A 20,085-nucleotide genomic window follows, 5' to 3' on the forward strand; every position below is an offset into this window, starting at 1 on the left:
TAGTGCTTTTATTGGGAAGTGATGGTTTAAGCAATGAAGGGTAACACTTACAGTTGTTTTTGCTTTTGCTGCAGGTTGCGTCCGCTCTGTCTCCTCATTCCCTCGGTGTGAGGGTGATGTGAGGAGACGCTGATTCCCCGGCCTTTTTAAAGCCAGTTGCGCATTGTGCGCCGCACGTACCGGGCTTCTTGTGCGAGTGACGTCATAGCCCTGTTGTGCGCACGCGCCAGCGAGGTGCGTGCGCATCGGGAGACTGATCGCACATTATTGGCCGCCGACACTGGAGGAAGGAACCAAGATCCCGGGAGAGGGGAGTCTTTTGGAAGATGGTATATTCCAAGGTGCCTAGTTTAACCCCTGGCTTGCCCAGGGGCTTTCCGTGCCGGGTGCGTTCTTCATAGTTGAGAAAAATCATCAGAGGTCAATCAATTATATCGAAAATATATTATGAAGATATAAAATATACAGTAAATAATACAAGGTATAAATTTATTTATATGATCATATAATCTTTAGTTTTAACAGCAGAAGTAAAAGAAAGGAAAAAAGGGGGGAACTCATTGTATCCTGGAGAACAAAAAGCAGGGGGTTTGGAGGTCATATGGAAAGGGAAGGGGGGGGGGGGGAGGAAAGGGGGGGGGGGGAAGGGGGGGGGAAGGGAGAGGGATTAGGGGGTGGGGTGTGTATTTTGTCAGTTTTTTAAAATAGATTTTTTATACATGGGTAGATTTGTGTCTAATTTATATTTTTGGGGGGGGGGGGGGTGGTTTTTTGTTTTAGTCAGTTTTTCCTGATACAAAGCCTTCTAAAAAGGGGCGATAGCTTGCTATCTCGTTTAGGCCTGGGGGTATGGTGGCTTTTAGACGTTGTATCCACCGTAGTTCTATTTGGAGGAGGCGTTTGTTCCAATCTCCCCCTCTACGTGGGATATGGATTCTGTCTAGAGCTATAAAGTTTATTTTGGGCATTTTGTAGCCATGTTGGTACGCTACGTGTCTTCCTAGTGAGAGGTCAGGATTGCATAGTTCCATGTTATTTACATGTTTTCCAATTCTTTTTCCCATTTCTTGTTTGGTTTTCCCAACGTAGTATGCTCCGCATTCGCATCTCATCAGATAAATTACTCCCTTGGTCTTGCAGTTTGAAAAATGTTTTGGTATGAATTTTTCCCCATTTGGTAGTGTAGTTTCCACACATTTTTTAATGACATTGCATTGAGCACAGGATCCACAAGGGTATGTTCCTTTGGTTTTGCAGGGGTCTTTTCTGATGTTTTCTTTGAATTCACTGTGTATGAGGTTTTGTTGTAAGGAACCTGCTTTGCGGTATGTTATAGATGGATTGTCGGAAACCAGATGTTTTATTTTTGGGTCCTCTTTTAGAATAGGCCAGTGCTTTTGAAGAACACCCAAACACCTTACATCACCACAAATGTCTTTAAAAAATTTTCTTTATTGAATATACAATTGTATCTGCAATAAATTGCAACCATTTATTTTATAAACAACTGTGTATCCTTCACTTGCCCGTAAAAGTCCCACCCTCTTGGCCTGAGAAACCAACCAACACCCCACATCAGATTCTAAGGGACGGAGGCAAAACACAACTATAAACTCTCCAGAGATCAACCCAAACAACTTCTCCATAGACCATTGGATGGATAACACATCCACTCTTCTCACGATCTCTAGAAAGCAAAACAAAGAAATTTCTCTTTATACTTTATAAGGTCGTTCAGCAGGACCTTAACATATATCCATTATAAGCAAGCTAGGAGACCCACACTTTTCCACCTTCCAAGGCATAGAGCCTATTGGAGGAAAGGGAAATCGCACCTCCATAGCCAAACCCTCTATTGTTACATCAATAGTCGACTTAAAGGAAAAAAATCCCTCATTGACAAACATGGAGGACAAACAGGATGGAGACCTAATGGGAACGGAATGGGAAAATTTAATGTCAGCTATTCAGAAAAGTTTTCAAGGCAACGAACAACAAGACTCAGACATTACATCATTATTCAACAATCTCAAAAAACACCTTGAGAGAAAAGCGGCCCTACATTGGCACATAAGATCTTTTGAAAGATATATAACAGAGGAAATTAACCCTGCTGGCCTAAGAATACAAATTTTCCCAACTATGGATAATATCACAAACCAAATGAAAAAAGACTGGGAAAATGTTTTAAACGAGTGCTCAAAGAATCTAATGATACTACTTCGAGAAGAATACCTACGCCAAATCAAAAGCCTGGAAAACGACATCAAACTCATCTACGAAAAATTAACACCACTAAAAAAGATTGCCCTCTACAGCGAACAAGAAAGAAAACTTAAACAACATCTAGAGGAGTATAGCAAGGAAATACTAAAAAAGAAAGAGCAAAAATACTGGAGGGACAGAAATGCATTCAGCCAAAACAGAGCCTACAAATGGTCAAACTCCAGACCAAACAGAAGAACAAACTACAGACAACCTAAAAACGCAGGACAACAATACTCTTCAGACTCCTCCTCCTACGCATCAGGAACGGAACAAAGAATGGCAAGAAGAAGGGACGTACAGATCCCCCCACACAACTATGAAACTGAAGACAGAGAAGAAGAACCTTACACCCTTGAACCTAGCTCAACAAATGAAGGAGAAACATCAGTACCTCAAAAAAATCATCAAATGTTCACAAGATCATACAAGCCCAAGGAAAACCCCCCGAAAAAACAAAAAGGTTTTTTAGGGCAAACAGACCCGAAAACCCAGACGAAAACACAAAAACAGACAAAACCATAGTGATGGAAGGCACAACCATTATAAACCTATCTTCACATATGCTAACCAAAGACCAAATAGAAGTATTAACATTAGGCTTATCTTTTTGCCCGAACAAAACATCAGATACTTTCGAAATCATAAAGGATATCAACTTATTCGCCAGAAAATTGCTCTTTAAAACGATGTACCAAAAAACCCCAACGATAGAAAAACCATCCAATCTGACAGCAGCCGAACTAAGAGCAATCAGAGATCTGAACCTACTCCTGGAAGAAGGAGGTCTGGAGGACTGGCCAGACGAAGACACCCAACCAGAAGGAGATGAAGACGAAGAAGAGGACCAGACTACACAAGAAAAAACAATACCAGAATTTAAAAAGAGATCCCAAAAATTTCCTCCACTGAACCTAAATCCGGCGATTGCTCTTTTTGTTCGTGAAACAACCAAAGACATAGAAAAACTAAAAATCAAAAAAGATCACAAGACAAACAACCTCACTAGAAGACAAAAGTCAGCCATTAAAGAACTACAGAACCTTGAAGGCATCACAATAAAACCAGCCGATAAAGGGGGTAATATTGTACTTATGAGTAATGAAAAATATAAACAAATGTGTCTAAACATCTTAAACAACCCCGTTTGTTACAAACAAATATCGCCAGTAATGATCAACTCCTTCAAAGAAGACTTCTATCAAAGATTAGACAACGCCCTACAAGAAGGGGCAATCACGCAAACACTCTGGACATTTATGAAAACCAAACATCCTAGAATACCCACCTTTTATGCACTTCCAAAGGTGCATAAAAACAAACGAAACCCACCTGGAAGACCCATTATCTCAGGAAACGGCAACATCACGGAAGCCACAAGTCAGGTCATTGACGCACACCTCAGACCATATGTTACAACATTACCCTCGTACATCAAAGACACTGTACACCTCCTACAAACATTAGAAGGCATAATCATACCAAAAAATGCCATCCTAATTACGGTGGATGTGAAATCCCTATACAGTAATATTCCCCACAAAAAAGGTATAGAAATCATCAAAAAAACACTAAGCCAAGGAAGCAATACTGATTTGAAGTTCAATAATTTTATTATTCAAATGCTAGAATATATTCTTCACCACAACTTTTTTAACTTTCGATGGGGCCTATTATCTACAAACGTGTGGCGTAGCGATGGGCACAAGCTGTGCCCCATCCTACGCCAACATATACCTAGGAGCTTGGGAACGAGATTTTCTAACCAAGGAGGAAAACAGCCTATATACTGACCATATCACACTATGGCAACGATATATAGACGATATATTGATTGTATGGGACGGACCAGAAGAGCTAATTGAGGGATGCCTAAAGGCAATGAATACAAATAACTATAATATGTTCCTCACACTCAACTACAGCAACCATAAAGTCCCTTTCCTGGATACCTGGATCATAAAAGACGAAGAAGGTGCAATACGAACAACTTTATACAGAAAAGAGACAGCAGGAAATACGATTTTACATGCTACCAGTTTTCACCCGACCCCCCTTAAGAAAGCCATCCCGTACAGCCAATATCTACGACTGAAACGAAATTGTAACCTAGACAAAGACTTCCAAGATGAAGCAAGACTCCTGACAAACAGACTACTCCAAAGAGGCTACACAAAAACCACACTCAAAAAAGCTTACAACAAAGCGAACCAACAAGAAAGACAACATATCTTATTCCCAACCAAACAACCAGGGGGAAAAAAACATAAAGACAAAGAAAAAGAACAAAAAGACAACACACGGATTATACTAAGATATACCAACGAACACCCCTCCATAAAAAACATTCTTCAAAAGCACTGGCCTATTCTAAAAGAGGACCCAAAAATAAAACATCTGGTTTCCGACAATCCATCTATAACATACCGCAAAGCAGGTTCCTTACAACAAAACCTCATACACAGTGAATTCAAAGAAAACATCAGAAAAGACCCCTGCAAAACCAAAGGAACATACCCTTGTGGATCCTGTGCTAAATGCAATGTCATTAAAAAATGTGTGGAAACTACACTACCAAATGGGGAAAAATTCATACCAAAACATTTTTCAAACTGCAAGACCAAGGGAGTAATTTATCTGATGAGATGCGAATGCGGAGCATACTACGTTGGGAAAACCAAACAAGAAATGGGAAAAAGAATTGGAAAACATGTAAATAACATGGAACTATGCAATCCTGACCTCCCACTAGGAAGACACGTAGCGTACCAACATGGCTACAAAATGCCCAAAATAAACTTTATAGCTCTAGACAGAATCCATATCCCACGTAGAGGGGGAGATTGGAACAAACGCCTCCTCCAAATAGAACTACGGTGGATACAATGTCTAAAAGCCACCATACCCCCAGGCCTAAACGAGATAGCAAGCTATCGCCCCTTTTTAGAAGGCTTTGTATCAGGAAAAACTGACTAAAACAAAAAACCACCCCCCACAAACCCCCCCCCCCCCCAAAAAATATAAATTAGACACAAATCTACCCATGTATAAAAAATCTATTTTAAAAAACTGACAAAATACACACCCCACCCCCTAATCCCTCTCCCTTTCCCCCCCCCCCCTTTCCTCCCCCCCCCTTCCCTTTCCATATGACCTCCAAACCCCCTGCTTTTTGTTCTCCAGGATACAATGAGTTCCCCCCTTTTTTCCTTTCTTTTACTTCTGCTGTTAAAACTAAAGATTATGTGATCATATAAATAAATTTATACCTTGTATTATTTACTGTATATTTTATATCTTCATAATATATTTTCGATATAATTGATTGACCTCTGATGATTTTTCTCAACTATGAAGAACGCACCCGGCACGGAAAGCCCCTGGGCAAGCCAGGGGTTAAACTAGGCACCTTGGAATATACCATCTTCCAAAAGACTCCCCTCTCCCGGGATCTTGGTTCCTTCCTCCCGTGTCGGCGGCCAATAATGTGCGATCAGTCTCCCGATGCGCACGCACCTCGCTGGCGCGTGCGCACAACAGGGCTATGACGTCACTCGCACAAGAAGCCCGGTACGTGCGGCGCACAATGCGCACGCGCAACTGGCTTTAAAAAGGCCGGGGAATCAGCGTCTCCTCACATCACCCTCACACCGAGGGAATGAGGAGACAGAGCGGACGCAACCTGCAGCAAAAGCAAAAACAACTGTATGTGTTACCCTTCATTGCTTAAACCATCACTTCCCAATAAAAGCACTACATTCGGCTTTACTTGCCTGTGTTTTTTCCGAACTTTAACAAAACTAGCCACATGTATTCCAGCTTTTAGATACCGCACAGTACCCGAACACAAGCGGACTTTGAGGACAGTTGCACCCGTGCAAAAATACCTTTTAAATTACCTTGAGCTGTCCAGAAACCGTGAGCTTACAATATACCCTGTAAGTAATGCAAATTATTTCCTTTCACATACACCTTCAAACTTTTGGGATACCAATACCTTATATATATATATATTATACACAAACAGATTGGTCACTATATAAGGACGTCTAGAGAGAAATATATATTTCTATATATATATATATATGTATTGTTTGCCGACAATCTCATCTGCCAATCCAGATACAAACAGACCAACCAATATTTAGTAAGTCGATGCCACCGATAATGTTAGTTTTTTCTTAAAATCCTTTCATTTTAATATCTCCTGACATTTACCACTCACCACACCTGCAGGTTGCTCACCTTTGATTCTCGCTGCGGATCTTCTAAGCTCTGAACAAAAATCACCAAAACAGGTCAAATGTATGTACTTTAAAAATGTTTTCTTTCATTATTAATTCCATACATAACATACATTGATGATAATTAAACCCGTCACTATCTCTACAGACTTGGTGACAAAAACCCTTGACAAAGGCTACTCTGTTAGCCGAAACGCGTCGGGTCAACCTTTTTGATGAACTCTCTGTGAAGCATCCAAGCAACCCAGCCTGGAGAAACAGAGTTTCTTTCATCAAAATAAAGTCACATATATTGCACCATTGTCACGGAAACTCTTTTTCCAACTTAGCATTTCTTCTACGCACTTTGGGTCTGTAACCCAAACACCTTACATCACCACAAATGTCTTTAAAAAATTTTCTTTATTGAATATACAATTGTATCTGCAATAAATTGCAACCATTTATTTTACAAACAACTGTGTATCCTTCACTTGCCCGTAAAAGTCCCACCCTCTTGGCCTGAGAAACCAACCAACACCCCACATCAGATTCTAAGGGACGGAGGCAAAACACAACTATAAACTCTCCAGAGATCAACCCAAACGAATTTACCATATCTAACTAAGCAGTCAGGGTTACCTAACCAGGGAGGTAAACAACCTATTTACAGACTAGATTATCTCATGTTTTTACTGTATAAAAGAGAAATACAATAATCCGACCACACACAATAAATCAACAGGTAAGTGAAATTTACCCAACGCAAAACTTTCCTTTTATTTTGGATAGAGTAGAGGATGGTTAAAACTAGGGCTGAACGATAGTCGATATGATATAGACTATCGTTCTGCGGACGTGGGCGATATTCATATCGCCGAGGTCACGCTATTTTGCATAGGCAGGCAGGGAGAAGTCGGGACTCGGAGGAGGACTCACAGCCGTCCCACACTTCAGCGGTGAGCTGAGCAGCGCGCCGTGAGCAGCTGCACAGCTAACCAATCACGCGTGCCTGCACACCTGATTGGTTCGCTGTGCTGCTACTCACGGCGCAGGGCTGGACTGTATGAATGGCCGCCCCCGCCCGTATGAATGTATCCTCCAGTGGCAGTCCGAGCTCTTTGGGACGAGCATAACTTGTAGCCAATAGGAGGCGAGCTCTCCGCCCTGAAGAGGAGTGCGGACACCGAGAGAAGAGCCGGGAAGTGCGACGGAGTGTCCGAGTGATGCCTGCTGTGCTGACCCCCACACCATGAAATAAAGTAGCCGGCCCCGCTCCTAGCTACACAGCACGGCCAAAAACATGCTGGGCATGTACGTGCCAGACAGATTTTCCCTGAAAAAGGTTTGTGTCCAAGGGAGGAGGGCAGAGAGAGGGAGAGAGCCGGGGTACAGCTGGGCAGAGTGTGGGCAGCGGAGAACCGGGAGGGGAGATGCCAAGTCTAGACATGAGCTCCTGCAGTGCTGCGGGCATGGTACAGGAGATTTTTCTGTACCATGCCCGCAGCACTGCATCTCCTGCACTATGTCCACTGTCCTGCATCTCTTGTACAATGCATTCAGGCTGCACAATGCCTGCAAGCCTGCATCTCCTGTACCATGTCTGCAGCCCCTGCACCTTACCCGTGGCCCCTGCATCTCCTGCACCATGCCCGCAGCCTCTGACATGTTCTTCTGCACCATGCCCGCAGCCTCTGACATGTTCTTCTGTACCATGCCCGCAGCCTCTGACATGTTCTTCTGTACCATGCCCGCAGCCTCTGACATGTTCCTCTGTACCATGCCCGCAGCCTCTGGCATGTTCTTCTGTACCATGCCCGCAGCCTCTGGCATGTTCTTCTGTCCCATGCCCGCAGCCTCTGACATGCTCTATTGTACCATGCCCGCAGCCTCTGACATGTTCTTCTGTACCATGCCCGCAGCCTCTGACATGTTCTTCTGTACCATGCCCGCAGCCATTGACATGTTCTTCTGTACCATGCCCGCAGCCTCTGACATGTTCTTCTGTACCATGCTCGCAGCCTCTGACATGTTCTTCTGTACCATGCCCGCAGCCTCTGACATGTTCTTCTGTACCATGCCCGCAGTCTCTGACATGTTCTTCTGTACCATGCCCGCAGCCTCTGACATGTTCTTCTGTACCATGCCCGCAGCCTCTGACATGTTCTTCTGTACCATGCCCGCAGCCTCTGACATGTTCTTCTGTACCATGCCTGCAGCCCCTGAATCTCCTGTACCATGCCCGCAGCCTCTGACATGGCTGTCCCAGGTGTCCCTTGTAAGGTAATTGTTGACTCTAGCCTGGATTGACGCGTCTCTCAATATCGCAACATATATCGTTGAAAAAAAAATATCGCAATATATATTTTTTCCAATATCGTGCAGGCCTAGTTAAAACCCCTCTCAGCTCCTGCCCAGCCTACAAATAACAGCCGGCCAAGACATTTGTCGTTCCGGGTGGACATCATATGACATCCTCATGGACCGGGCTGTGCTGCGGCGCAATCTGTCAATGGCTGTGTCCCCCAGACACAGCTGACAGATCACTGTACCGGGCTGCTGCTTGTACAATGTGATCGCTGTGACCAATCACAGCAGATCCCATGAAAGTTTTTAAAAAATAGATGGCTTTCATTCATTGTGTACAAATGTGTTGCTAGCTGTGGTTGGTCACAATGATCAAATGGTACAGACAGGGCCAACCACAGCCCATGTGTACCATGTGATTAGCTGTAGCCAATCATAGCGAATCACAACAAAACACACAAAACTAATCAATGAGTAAAAATGGTTGCTTACATAAAAAAAAAAAAAAAAAAGTGATATTCACTGGTATAAGCGATCCCAAAAGAAAAAAAAAGATCAGCAAAAATAAATAAAATGAAAAAATTGTGAAGAAAAACAATTTTCCCTTTTTTTTTTTTTTTTTTAAATTTAAATTTTCCAAAAGATTGTGACAAAAACATACAACTTCCAATAAACTCGCCATGCCTCTTACTAGTTTGTGGACAATATAACTTTCTTACAGACTAAATAACGAACACTGATTTGGGTTTTCACTAAAGAAATGTAGCAGAATACAGTTTGGCCTAAATTTGTGCAGAAAGATTAATTGTTTATTTGCAAAATTTTATAACAGATTGAAGAAAAAAACGTACCGTTAGTTAACCGGTAACGATCTTTCTAATGAGCCTTCCAGGACGGCCCAACATGAGAGATGATAGGCTCCTACCGGAAACACAATCAATCACACTTTGTTAAAAGGCCCCACCCTTCCCTCTGCCCCTCAGTTGTAAAAAAGTATCTTCCACAACCATTTCCGAGGGAAGTGTTCTAAAAAATTCTATAGGTACTTACCACCTAGGTTTTATCCATTGTTACCACACCCTTTTAACAGGGCGGGAATAGGCCGGCAGTCCTGGAAGGCTCGTCAGAAAGATCGTTACCGGTTAACCAACGGTAAGTTTTCTCTCCTCGTCTTCCAGGACGGCCCAACAGGAGAGGATAATAGATTACCCATAGGCCTACCTTAGGGTGGGACCACTGCCTGGAAGACCTTTCGGCCAAAGGCTAGGTCTTGTTGAGACAGTACTTCTACACGGTAATGCTTCAGGAAGGTGTCGTGACTGGACCAGGTGGCTGCACTGCGGATCTGTTTCCATGAAGTTCCAGCCTTCTCAGCCCAGGATGTAGCTAGGGCTCTTGTCGAGTGCGCTTTAATCTTAGTTGGAGCAGGAACACCTGATGCTTCATAAGAGGTGGTAATTGCTTGTCTAATCCACCTAGACACTGAAGGCTTGGAGGCCTGCAGTCCCTTTCTGGGCCCAGAATGAAGGACTAAAAGGTGGTTTGATCTCCTGAAGGTTTTGGTCCTTTCTAAATAAGTGAGAAGGGCTCTTCTTACATCAATACAGTGGAATTTCTTTTCCTTTCTATTTTTAGGGTTATCACAAAAAGATGGTAGATATATTTCCTGTGTCCTGTGGAAAGAAGATGCTACCTTTGGCAGATACAGGGGATCTGGTTTTAGGACAATCCTATCTGGAAAAAACACCATAAAAGGGTTCTTTAATGGAGCTTGTAGGTCCCCTACTCTTCTTGCTGTTGTAATGGCTAGCAGGAAGGCCAATTTTAATGACAAAAATTTAAGGGAAATTTCCTTTAAGGGTTCGAAAGGATCCTTAGATAAAGCCTCTAGGACCCTGGTCAGGTCCCAAGGGGGGGATCTGTCTTTTATAATAGGTGTAACCCTCTGTCTAGCCAACAAAACCTTTTGATTAACGGCTCTTTTGCCAGACTAGTGTCCAAAAATACCGAAAGAGCCGCTATTTGTACCTTAAGGGTGTTAGTTGCCACACCCTTATCTACTCCATCTTGCAAGAATTCTAGGATTGGGGGATAGAGGTAGAGGCAAAATCTTTTTGCCTACGCCAGGTACAAAATCTTTTCCAAACTTTCATATAAATATTTTTTGTAACTGGCTTTCTGCTCAGCAAGAGTGTTTCCACTACTCTCTCTGAGCAGCCTTTTGAAATTAGGAGTTGGCGCTCAGTAACCAGGCTGTCAGATGGAAGAATCCTGGGTCCGGACACAAAACTGGTCCCTGAGACAGCAGGTCTGGGGAAACTGGGAGTTGCCATGGGCAAGCTACTGACATGGCTTTCAAGATGGCAAACCAAGGCCTTTTTGGCCACCATGGGGCAATTAGAATCAATTGCAGGTTCTGAGACTGACTTAATTTTTGTAGGACTCTGGGAATTAGCATGGGGGGGGGGAGGCATAGGCTAGATTGAACTGCCACGGTTGGGCTAGTGCATCCAATCCGGCCCTCCCTCTGGTCCGTGTGAGGGAGAAGAACCTCTTTACCTTCTTGTTCTGAGCGGAGGCAAACAGGTCTATCTCTGGATGCCCAAACCTTTGTACAACTAACTGGAAGATTTTGGGACTTAGTTCCCATTCTCCTTCTTTTATAAGGTGACGACTGAGGAAATCTGCCTGTGAGTTGTTCTTTCCCTTGATGTGAATGACCACAAGGGAAATTATCCTCCCTTCGGCCCACCCCAGGATCTCTTTGGTCAGGGCTAAGAGGGAACTTGACCTGGTCCCTCCTTGACGATTCAGATAGATAACAGTTGTGGTATTGTCCGACAAAATCAGAACTTCTATGTTTAAGATGAACCTTTGGAAAGCTTTTAAAGCTTCCCCCACTGCCTTCAACTCTCTGAAGTTGGACGAAGCCTGTGCCGTTCTTTTGTCCCAGAACCCTTGCGCTTGAGCCCCCTCCACTGACCTCCGGGTCTGCCTTCTCCCAGGTTGTTTGGGTTTGTCCACCACTCCAAAGATATCTGCACCTGTGGAGTAAGATTGTCAAATTTGTCTAAAGATTCTATCTTCCTGTCCCAAGAGGACAGATGGAAGAAAAGAAGCTCTCTTGCGTGGAGTTGTGCCCACACCACCGCTGGGATGCTGGCCGACATAAGTCCCCTGAAGGTGTAGATGGGCCACCGCCTCTGTCAGGATTTTTGTAAAGATTCTTGGACTGGCCGCTAGTCCAAAAGGTAGTGCTCTGAACTGCCAGTGAGTCGTCCCCTCCTTTGTCACTATCGCAAACCTCAGGAAGGGCTGATGTTCCTGGTGAATGGGAACATGCAGGTATGCATCTCTGAGGTGTAGCGTAGTCATGAAAACATCTTTCAGTAGATTCTTTCGTGCTGAATAAATGGTTTCCATTGAAAATTTTTTTTAAAGTAGAAACTTGTTGAGGTTTTTCAAGTTTATTATAAAGGCGATATTTTCCTGAGGGTTTTGGGACCACAAATACATGGGAGTAAAACCCCTGGAAGAATTGATCTTCTGGGACCGGAATTATCACCAACTGTTCTGCCAGTTCCTGAATTCCTTGTAGTAGAGCTTCTTTTACCTGAATCTTTTTGGGGACATGAGTAAGAGATATTGTTATAGGGGTATTGAGGCAAATTGTAGGCGGTAACCTTCCTTTATGAGGGATTAAATATAAGGGGAGACTGAAATTTCTTCCCGTTGAGACAGAAATTGACTCGTCTGCCCCCCACTTTGACGTCACTTGTTATCCCTTGAGCCTGAAGAGGAAGGGAAGAGCAAACTGTTTCTTTGTCTTCCTTTCCGAAAAACCCATCTTTTGGCAGGCTCTCTTTGTTTCTATGCTGTCTTTGTTCCAGGGGGCCATGAAAACATTTTCTGGCACCCTCTTTTTTGGGTTTTGCAGGAAACTTTTTTCCTTTCTCCAAGGACCTGGTCAGGACGTCATCCAACCCAGACCCAAATAGTAGGGACCCTTCAAAAGGCAGACCACAGAGTTTTGTCTTGGAGGTAAAGTCCCCTTCCCATTCTTTGAGCCAAATTGCTCTTCTGGTTCAGGAGAGCCCCAGTCTTGGCGGAGGCTATAACAGATTCCACTGCCGCATCTGCTAGGTAGGCGACTGCTTTCCATATTACTGAAAGGGAATCTTGCAAGTCTTGGGTTTTAGGCTGAGGCAGATTTTTGTTCAATCTGTCGACCCAAAAGAAAGCATTCCTTGCCACACAGGAAGCAGCTAACGCTGGGGCCATTGCTGAAGCAGAGCCGGTACAGGGGGGGGAGGAAGGGGCGGATGCCCTGTGCGGTAACATTTATTGGAGATAGGGGGGCGCCAAAAGTGGCTGGACAACTTCTTTCACACACCGACTGTGTGTGTGTGTAATTCCGGCGGCAAAAGCTCTGTGTGCCACTGCCTGCAATGTGTCGAGTGCGCTCCTGCACTCGGCACAGCCTGAAGCCTTCCCTTCTGTTCTTCTGTCAGCGGAGCGGAGGAGAAACCCCCCCCCCCCCCCCCCCCGACAGGAGCTCTGTAGTCCCGGCCGTGATGTCATTCACTGTCTGAGAAGACAGCCTGGATGGGAGGAGCATACCACAACCTCGAGGAGCCAAAGAGAGCTGAAGTCACAGCACAGCCTGGGACACACACTGTCTCTCTCTCTGTCTGCAGCAGCATGAAGTCTGCCTGGTGAGGAGATAACTACAAGTTGTTAACTTAACTATATTCAGATGGGGGGGGGGGGGAGGGGGTCTTTCTGGTGAGGAGATAACTACATGTTAACTAACTATATTCAGATGGGGGGGGGGGGGTCTGTCTGGTGAGGAGATAACTACAAGTTAACTAACTATATTCAGATGGGGGGGAGGGGGGTCTGCCTGGTGAGGAGATAACTACAAGTTGTTAAAGAAGAAGAAAAACCCTCCTCTGACACTTTTACCTATAGGTAAGCCTGTACTGTAAATAGCTCCTAAACATGCACCGTTTAGGAGATATTTACCTTACATGCAGCCAGTGACGTCACTGGCGCATGCGCTCTGAAGGAACGGCCGCTGGTGCCGTTTCTTCAGAGCCCCGTGCCGTGACTGTCGGCTCCCGCGTGCGTGCGAGTGACGTCACCGAGGCTCCGGGCCAATCAGATGGCCGGATGCCGCGATCCCGGAAGACGGGCGACTGGACATGTCGCCCGTCATACAGGTAAGCAGGCGGCACGGCGGGGGCTCGTTCTAAGGTAAGTATTTCATAATGAGCTAGTATGCGATGCATACTAGCTCATTATGTGTTGCTCTTACAGGTTGCAAAAAAAAAGAAGTTGTATGGGTTTACAACCTCTTTAACTAACTATATTCAGATGGGGAGGGGTCTGCCTGGTGAGGAGATAACTACAAGTTATTAACTAACCATATTCAGTTGGGGGGGGGGGGGTGGAGGGAGCGGGGTCTGTCTGGTGAGGAGATAACTACAAATTGGTATGACAGAAAAAACACTTTAAGTGCCGGTTGACACTTCTGTGATGTGGGAACTCTGCGAATATGCAGCCTGTTCCCGCATCGCATCCGCACCTCTGGCAGTTCACACTGCCATATGCGATGCGCAGGGGGTGTCAATTAATCGCATATCGCAGTGCGATCTGACAGTTTGCACAGGATCGGATCACACCAGTGTGAGCCACTGTGCGATCCGATCCTGATGCAGCTGAAAAAAAGCGTCCTGTGCGTGTTTGGTGCGGATACAGTGCGAATCCAGCCATACAAAGTGTATGGCTGAATTCGCATCCGCACATGAGATCGCATGTAACGAAAGAGCAGTGCGCTCCGAATTACATGCGATCTCACAAGCCGCAATAATGTGAACCTAATATAAAAATACATATGATTAAAATGTGTGAGTGATTTAGGTTTCTTAAACCTAATTGAATTTGTATTGTTTTAAGTTATATTACGCCCGGGACGGGGGGGGGGGGGGGGGGCGCAGTTTGCCATCTTCGCCTGGGCACCAAATTACCTTGTCCCAGCCCTGTGCTGAAGCATTGGCATCCCAGACTTTCCTCAGTAGGGGCTCTGCCTTACGGTTCATGACATCCTTTATGCTGCCTGTATCAACAAAAGGAGAGGTCTGACCTTTTTGTCACCTGTGCCAGCAGGGCATCGAGTTTAGGATTTTTCAGAAATCTTTCTATTTCTTCTTCCTTAAACGGAAATATCCTTTTCCAAGATCCTGTTTTGGTCAACCTATTTTCTGGCAGTTGCCACTGCTGAAGGATTAATCCTTTTAGGGATTAGTGGATAGGTAAAACTCTAGAAGGGCTCTTCCCTAGTCCTTTATAGAGTCTATCCTGGGCTGAGGTTTCTTTTGGCAGATCGGGTATCTCTTCAGAGGCATAAATAGCCTGAAGGAGTCCCTGCATGTTTTCCAAACCAAATAGATTTCTAGTTGGTTCTACCTCATCGGGTTATTCTGGTTCTTCTGAGTCCCTGTCCCCCTCACCGTCTGAGCTGGTTTGGGAGTCTGAGTGGTTTTCCTCTGCTGATAATCTACTTCCTTCCCTAGGCTGGGCTGAAGGGAGGTTTTGGGATGAGGGTAATAGACCCGAAGGTCCTGCCCTGGATAAAGAGCTTTCCTGTGAAGAGGTACCCTCCATTAAAGAAGGTTCCCTGGGCTCTGAGATTGTTGGAGTTCCTAATGAAGAGCGTACTGACTGAATTGTAGTCAGAATTTCTTCCTGTACAGACTTTAAGAAGTCTTTCATTAAACCAGAGGTTTCTTTTCCCGCTAATTTGTAAATACACTTATAGCAGAAAGGCTTGGTGTGGGAGCTAGATAATCCATCACCACAATTACCACACTTCTTAGAGGCAACGGAGCCTGATAAGGGTAAGGTAGTAGTAGAGGTCTCTTGTGAACCGCTCTGGGACTCTGGAAGAAAGGATACAAAACGAAATCAAGTATCACTCTTCCCAACTTAAATGTATGAGGACCATAGAAAGGACACTGAGTAAGTCCGACTAAGGTCAGGGAGAAGGGATTTTCCAGGAATTTTCTTTGTCAGCGCCAGCAGTCTTAAAAAACAGACATGCAAGGATATGTTCCAGCACTTACCCGGTTCCGACCTGGGTTTGGCTGCCGACACCTGGACCAGCCTCTCCTCCTTTCCCGGAGGGTGAGTTGTGGAGGGCTTCATCTCCCTTGTAGCTGTCCGGGCTCCTGTAGCCTGGGAGTCCGGTTCCGGTGTCTCCTCCACACATTTCCTCTTCCGCATCCCGTGCGGTAGCGTCCTGACGTCGCGCCGAAGTTCCGGTCTGAGGACGAGGCTTGAGACGCCCGTCCGGCGGGCTTTTCAAAATTTTCCTGTGGAGGAGAGCTGCTGGTGCTGGAGACAAGCCTAGAGGGGCACCCCAGGTGACCGACGGCTTGTATGCATGGGTGCGACCTGTGAGAAGCCTGAGGAGTCGGCAGGTAGAGCTCAGCTCTCACGGCAATTTGCTGAACCTGGTTCACAGGGGGACCATCTGACTTCCAAAGTCTTCAGGTCAGTGAAAACAACAAATGTTTCGCTGTAGGAAGAAACACAATCTAAACTGAGGGGCAGAGGGAAGGGTGGGGCCTTTTAACAAACTGTGATTGATTGTGTTTCCGGTAGGGAGGAGCCTATCATCTCTCATGTTGGGCCGTCCTGGAAGGCGAGGAGAGAAACATGTTTTTTTTTTTTCTCAAAAAATGTTGGTATTTTTTCATTTATGTAGCAAAAAATAAAAACCCCAGTGTCGATTAAATACCACCAAAAGAAAGCTTTATTTGCGTGAAACCTGGCTTCAAGATTTTGACTCTGCTTCTCCTGCTGCCCTCTCCCATGGTGGCATCCACTGTACTCACTCCCCCAGACCCAGTGGGCAAAATTGAGGTGGAGTTGGATTCCTTCTATCCCCGCAGAACACCTTTCAAGTCCTTCCAACCCCTCCCTCTCTAGTCCTCTCGAGACGCACTGTATTTGTCTGTTTTCTCCAATCTCTCTAAGGATTGCAGAGATTTACTGGCCTCCTGCTTATGATGAATTCGCTGCCTGGCTACCCTACTTTCTCTCCTCTGAAATACCCATCATTCTTGGTGACTTTAACATCCCTGTTAATGTTAACAGCCTGGCTCAGCTTAACCTCATATTTTTACATAACACAATGGACACACACTTCCACCCACTCCAATTGTAATACCCTCGACCTTGTATTCTACCATGCAACCTCACCAACACCCCCTTTCCTCTCTCCGATCACAACCTCATCAGAGTTACAGTATCCTTTGCTTCTTGGAGGGATAGGTGGTTGAAGACAACGATTACTTGTAGAAACATTTGCCACTTTAATCCTGCTCATTTCTTTTCTGCTACTGACCACCTCTGACAAAATCTCTCCCCTTTTCGGTCCTGACCACCTCAGTCTACCACAGTTCACTCTCATCCTCACTGGATGCACTTGCTCCTCTAGCTACAGGCAAAAAAATCAGGCCTGACTGTTACAACCCTGGCAAACCTACAACACCAGAAGTTTCAAGTCCGTGCTTTGGAACAACTATGGAATAAAACCAAACCCCTGCAGGACTTCACCCTATATAAATCTGCCCTCCTAAAATACAATTCCTGCCTCCACACTGCCAAACAACCCTACTTTTTTTTTCTCCCATTAATCCCATGTCATCCAGTCCCTGTTGGCTCTTCTCTGCCTTTAACTCTCTGCTTTGTCCCTCTACGCACTAAAACACTCACTGCCCAAGAGATTGCCAGTCATTTCAAAGACAATATTGATGCTATACGTGAGGACACCTCCACTGCACACACATCCTCCCCACTTAACATGCCTTGTCTAACAGCACATTCAACACTTTCCTCTTTTGAACTGGCTACTACTGAAGAGGTTACAAATCCTCTCTCAGATGCCCACCTAACCAATTGTCTCCTGGATCCCATTCCCTCGCAACTACTACAGTCACCCTCTAATTCTAGCCTATGCTCCCTCACTCACATCTTTAATCTCTCCCTCTCTACTGGCGCCTTCCCATCCCCTCTAAAGTATGCACAGATCATTCCCATACTTAAAAAGCCCTCACTGGACCCCACCAACCTGAACAACTTAAGACCCATCTTATGGCTCCCATTCACTTCTGAACTTTTAGAAAGTTTAGTATACAGTAAACCCTCTTAGCTCCTACCTCACCGAAAACAACCTTTTTGGCCCCTTACAGTCTGGCTATCACTCGCAGCACTGCACAGAAACTGCCCTGCTAAAACTCACTAAACAGTTTACTAACTGCTAAAATCAATGGCCACTAGTCCATACCCCTACTACTTGACCTCTCTGCGGCCCTTGATACTGTTGACCACCTGCTCTCTCATTAAACTCTGTTCCCTTGGCCTCCAAGATTCTGCTCTACACTGGGTTCTCCTCCTACCTATCACAGCGCTCCTTCAGTGTTACCTGCAACTCTAGTCTCCTCCACTCCACTTCTTTCTGTAGGGGTCCCCCAAGGTTCTGTTCTTGAACCCCTTCTCTCTGTCTACACCTCCTCCCTCACTTGATAGCCTTCCCACAGCTTCCAATACCATCTCTACACTGATGACACTCAAATCTGTCTACTCCTTACCTCATTCCTTCAGTCTCCTCCTTTTGCAGTACTAGCTTACTAACTGACATATCAGCATGGATGTCACACCACTCCCTAAACTAAATTTCTCTAAAACTGAGCTGATAATATTCCCACCTGCCCATGCCCTACTCCATGACTTTTCCATCAAGGTCAATAATGTAACCATCAATCCCTCCTCACGCCAGGGTACTAGGTGCAATTCTAGACTCTGACCTGTCCTTTCAGCCCCAAATCCAATCGTTGTCAAGAGCGGATTTACTTCACCTCTGTAACATCTATAAAATTCACCCTTTTTTAGCTAATGAAACCAATAAGCTACTCATTCACTTCCATGTTCTCTCTCACCTTGACTATTGCAACTCTCTTCTCACAGGCCTACCTCTCCATAAGCTATTCCTTCTTCAGTCTATCATGAATGCTGCTGCCAGACTCATCTACCTTACCAACTGCTCAGTGTCTGCTACCTATTTTTGCCAATTCCTACACTGATCGCGCGATTGAATTCAATTCAAAATATGAACATCTACATGCAAAGCCATTCACAACTCTGCGCTGAGCTACATCACCAATCTGGTCTCCAAATCACCCAAACTCTCCTCTCTGCTCCTCTCAAGACCTCCTGCTCTCAAGCTCCCTTGTCTCCCCCTCTTAAACTCGTCTCCAGGACTTCTCTAGAGCCTCTACCAATCTTCTGGAACTCTCTACCTCAATCTGTCCAGCTATCTCCTATTCTGTCTGCCTTTAGGTGATCCCTGAAAACTCAACTCTTCCGGGAAGCCCATCAAGCCTCTAGATAATCTTTTATCCCTTCCATCAGCTCATTCCCCAGAGTTACAACCTTTTGTACCACTTGCTCCACCCTATTAGATTGTAAGCTTTTATGAGCAGGGCCCTTATAACCCTCTTGTATTGTAACTGTAATGACTCCCTTTTATATAATAAAGCGCTGCATAAACCGTTGGTGCTATATAAATCATGTATTATAATATGTATGTTTCATTTCACCTAACGCCAAAACATTTTTTTTTAATATTTTGGATAGAGGATAGATAAAACTGCACTCATGTTTTTTGGTTATTTTCACCTGTGGTGCCATTGGGGAGATTTCTCCTTGCTTCCTGTCATGTAGACACATTGGAAAGTGAGGGAAACCGCTTAGACAGTTATCAGAGGAACAAATGTCCCAATAGTAAGAATTTCTCCTCTTCTCTTCTGGTTAGGACTCAACATTTTGGATTTTCCCTTCACTTTTAAGGTGAACGTGACGAATGTGTATAAGGATCTAAAATTATAAAACATAATTTAACCTATTTTTTTTTTTACACCTACTTACCAATTACTATGTCATGCTCTGGGTGATTTGCAATTATATCTTCTATTTCTTTTGTGGCTTCCTGTCGAGAAGGCAGGTTGCTTTCAGGATCACAGTTTGTATTATCTAAGTACAGAACATCAATCTTCTTGTTTTTTAGAGGAGGATATTTTAGCATCAGTGGGCTGTAGCGGAAATCACCTGTGTAAAAAAAGAAAAAAAAAAAAATGCAAAATTTAGATTAAGAGCATTATACAGAAGTGGAAGTTCAGTTGAATAGCTTTTTTGAATAGCTTTTTTTTAAATTATTAATTAAAAT

The 20,085-nt window shown here is 44.6% G+C and overlaps 1 protein-coding gene across 1 annotated transcript in view; it reads right to left on the reverse strand.

Annotated features, from left to right (window-relative positions):
* Positions 1-20,085, reverse strand: part of DCLRE1B (DNA cross-link repair 1B) — a 46,209-nt gene that overhangs the window by 9,274 nt on the left and 16,850 nt on the right. Inside the window, exon 4 of the mRNA XM_082245988.1 lies at positions 19,788-19,967. Within this exon, the coding sequence (XP_082102114.1) occupies positions 19,788-19,967 (180 nt within the window). The remainder of the gene's footprint in view (positions 1-19,787; positions 19,968-20,085) is intronic.

The sequence above is a fragment of the Pelophylax lessonae genome (assembly GCF_965119305.1).
Source record: "Pelophylax lessonae genome assembly, chromosome: 2".
NCBI lineage: Eukaryota > Metazoa > Chordata > Amphibia > Anura > Ranidae > Pelophylax > Pelophylax lessonae.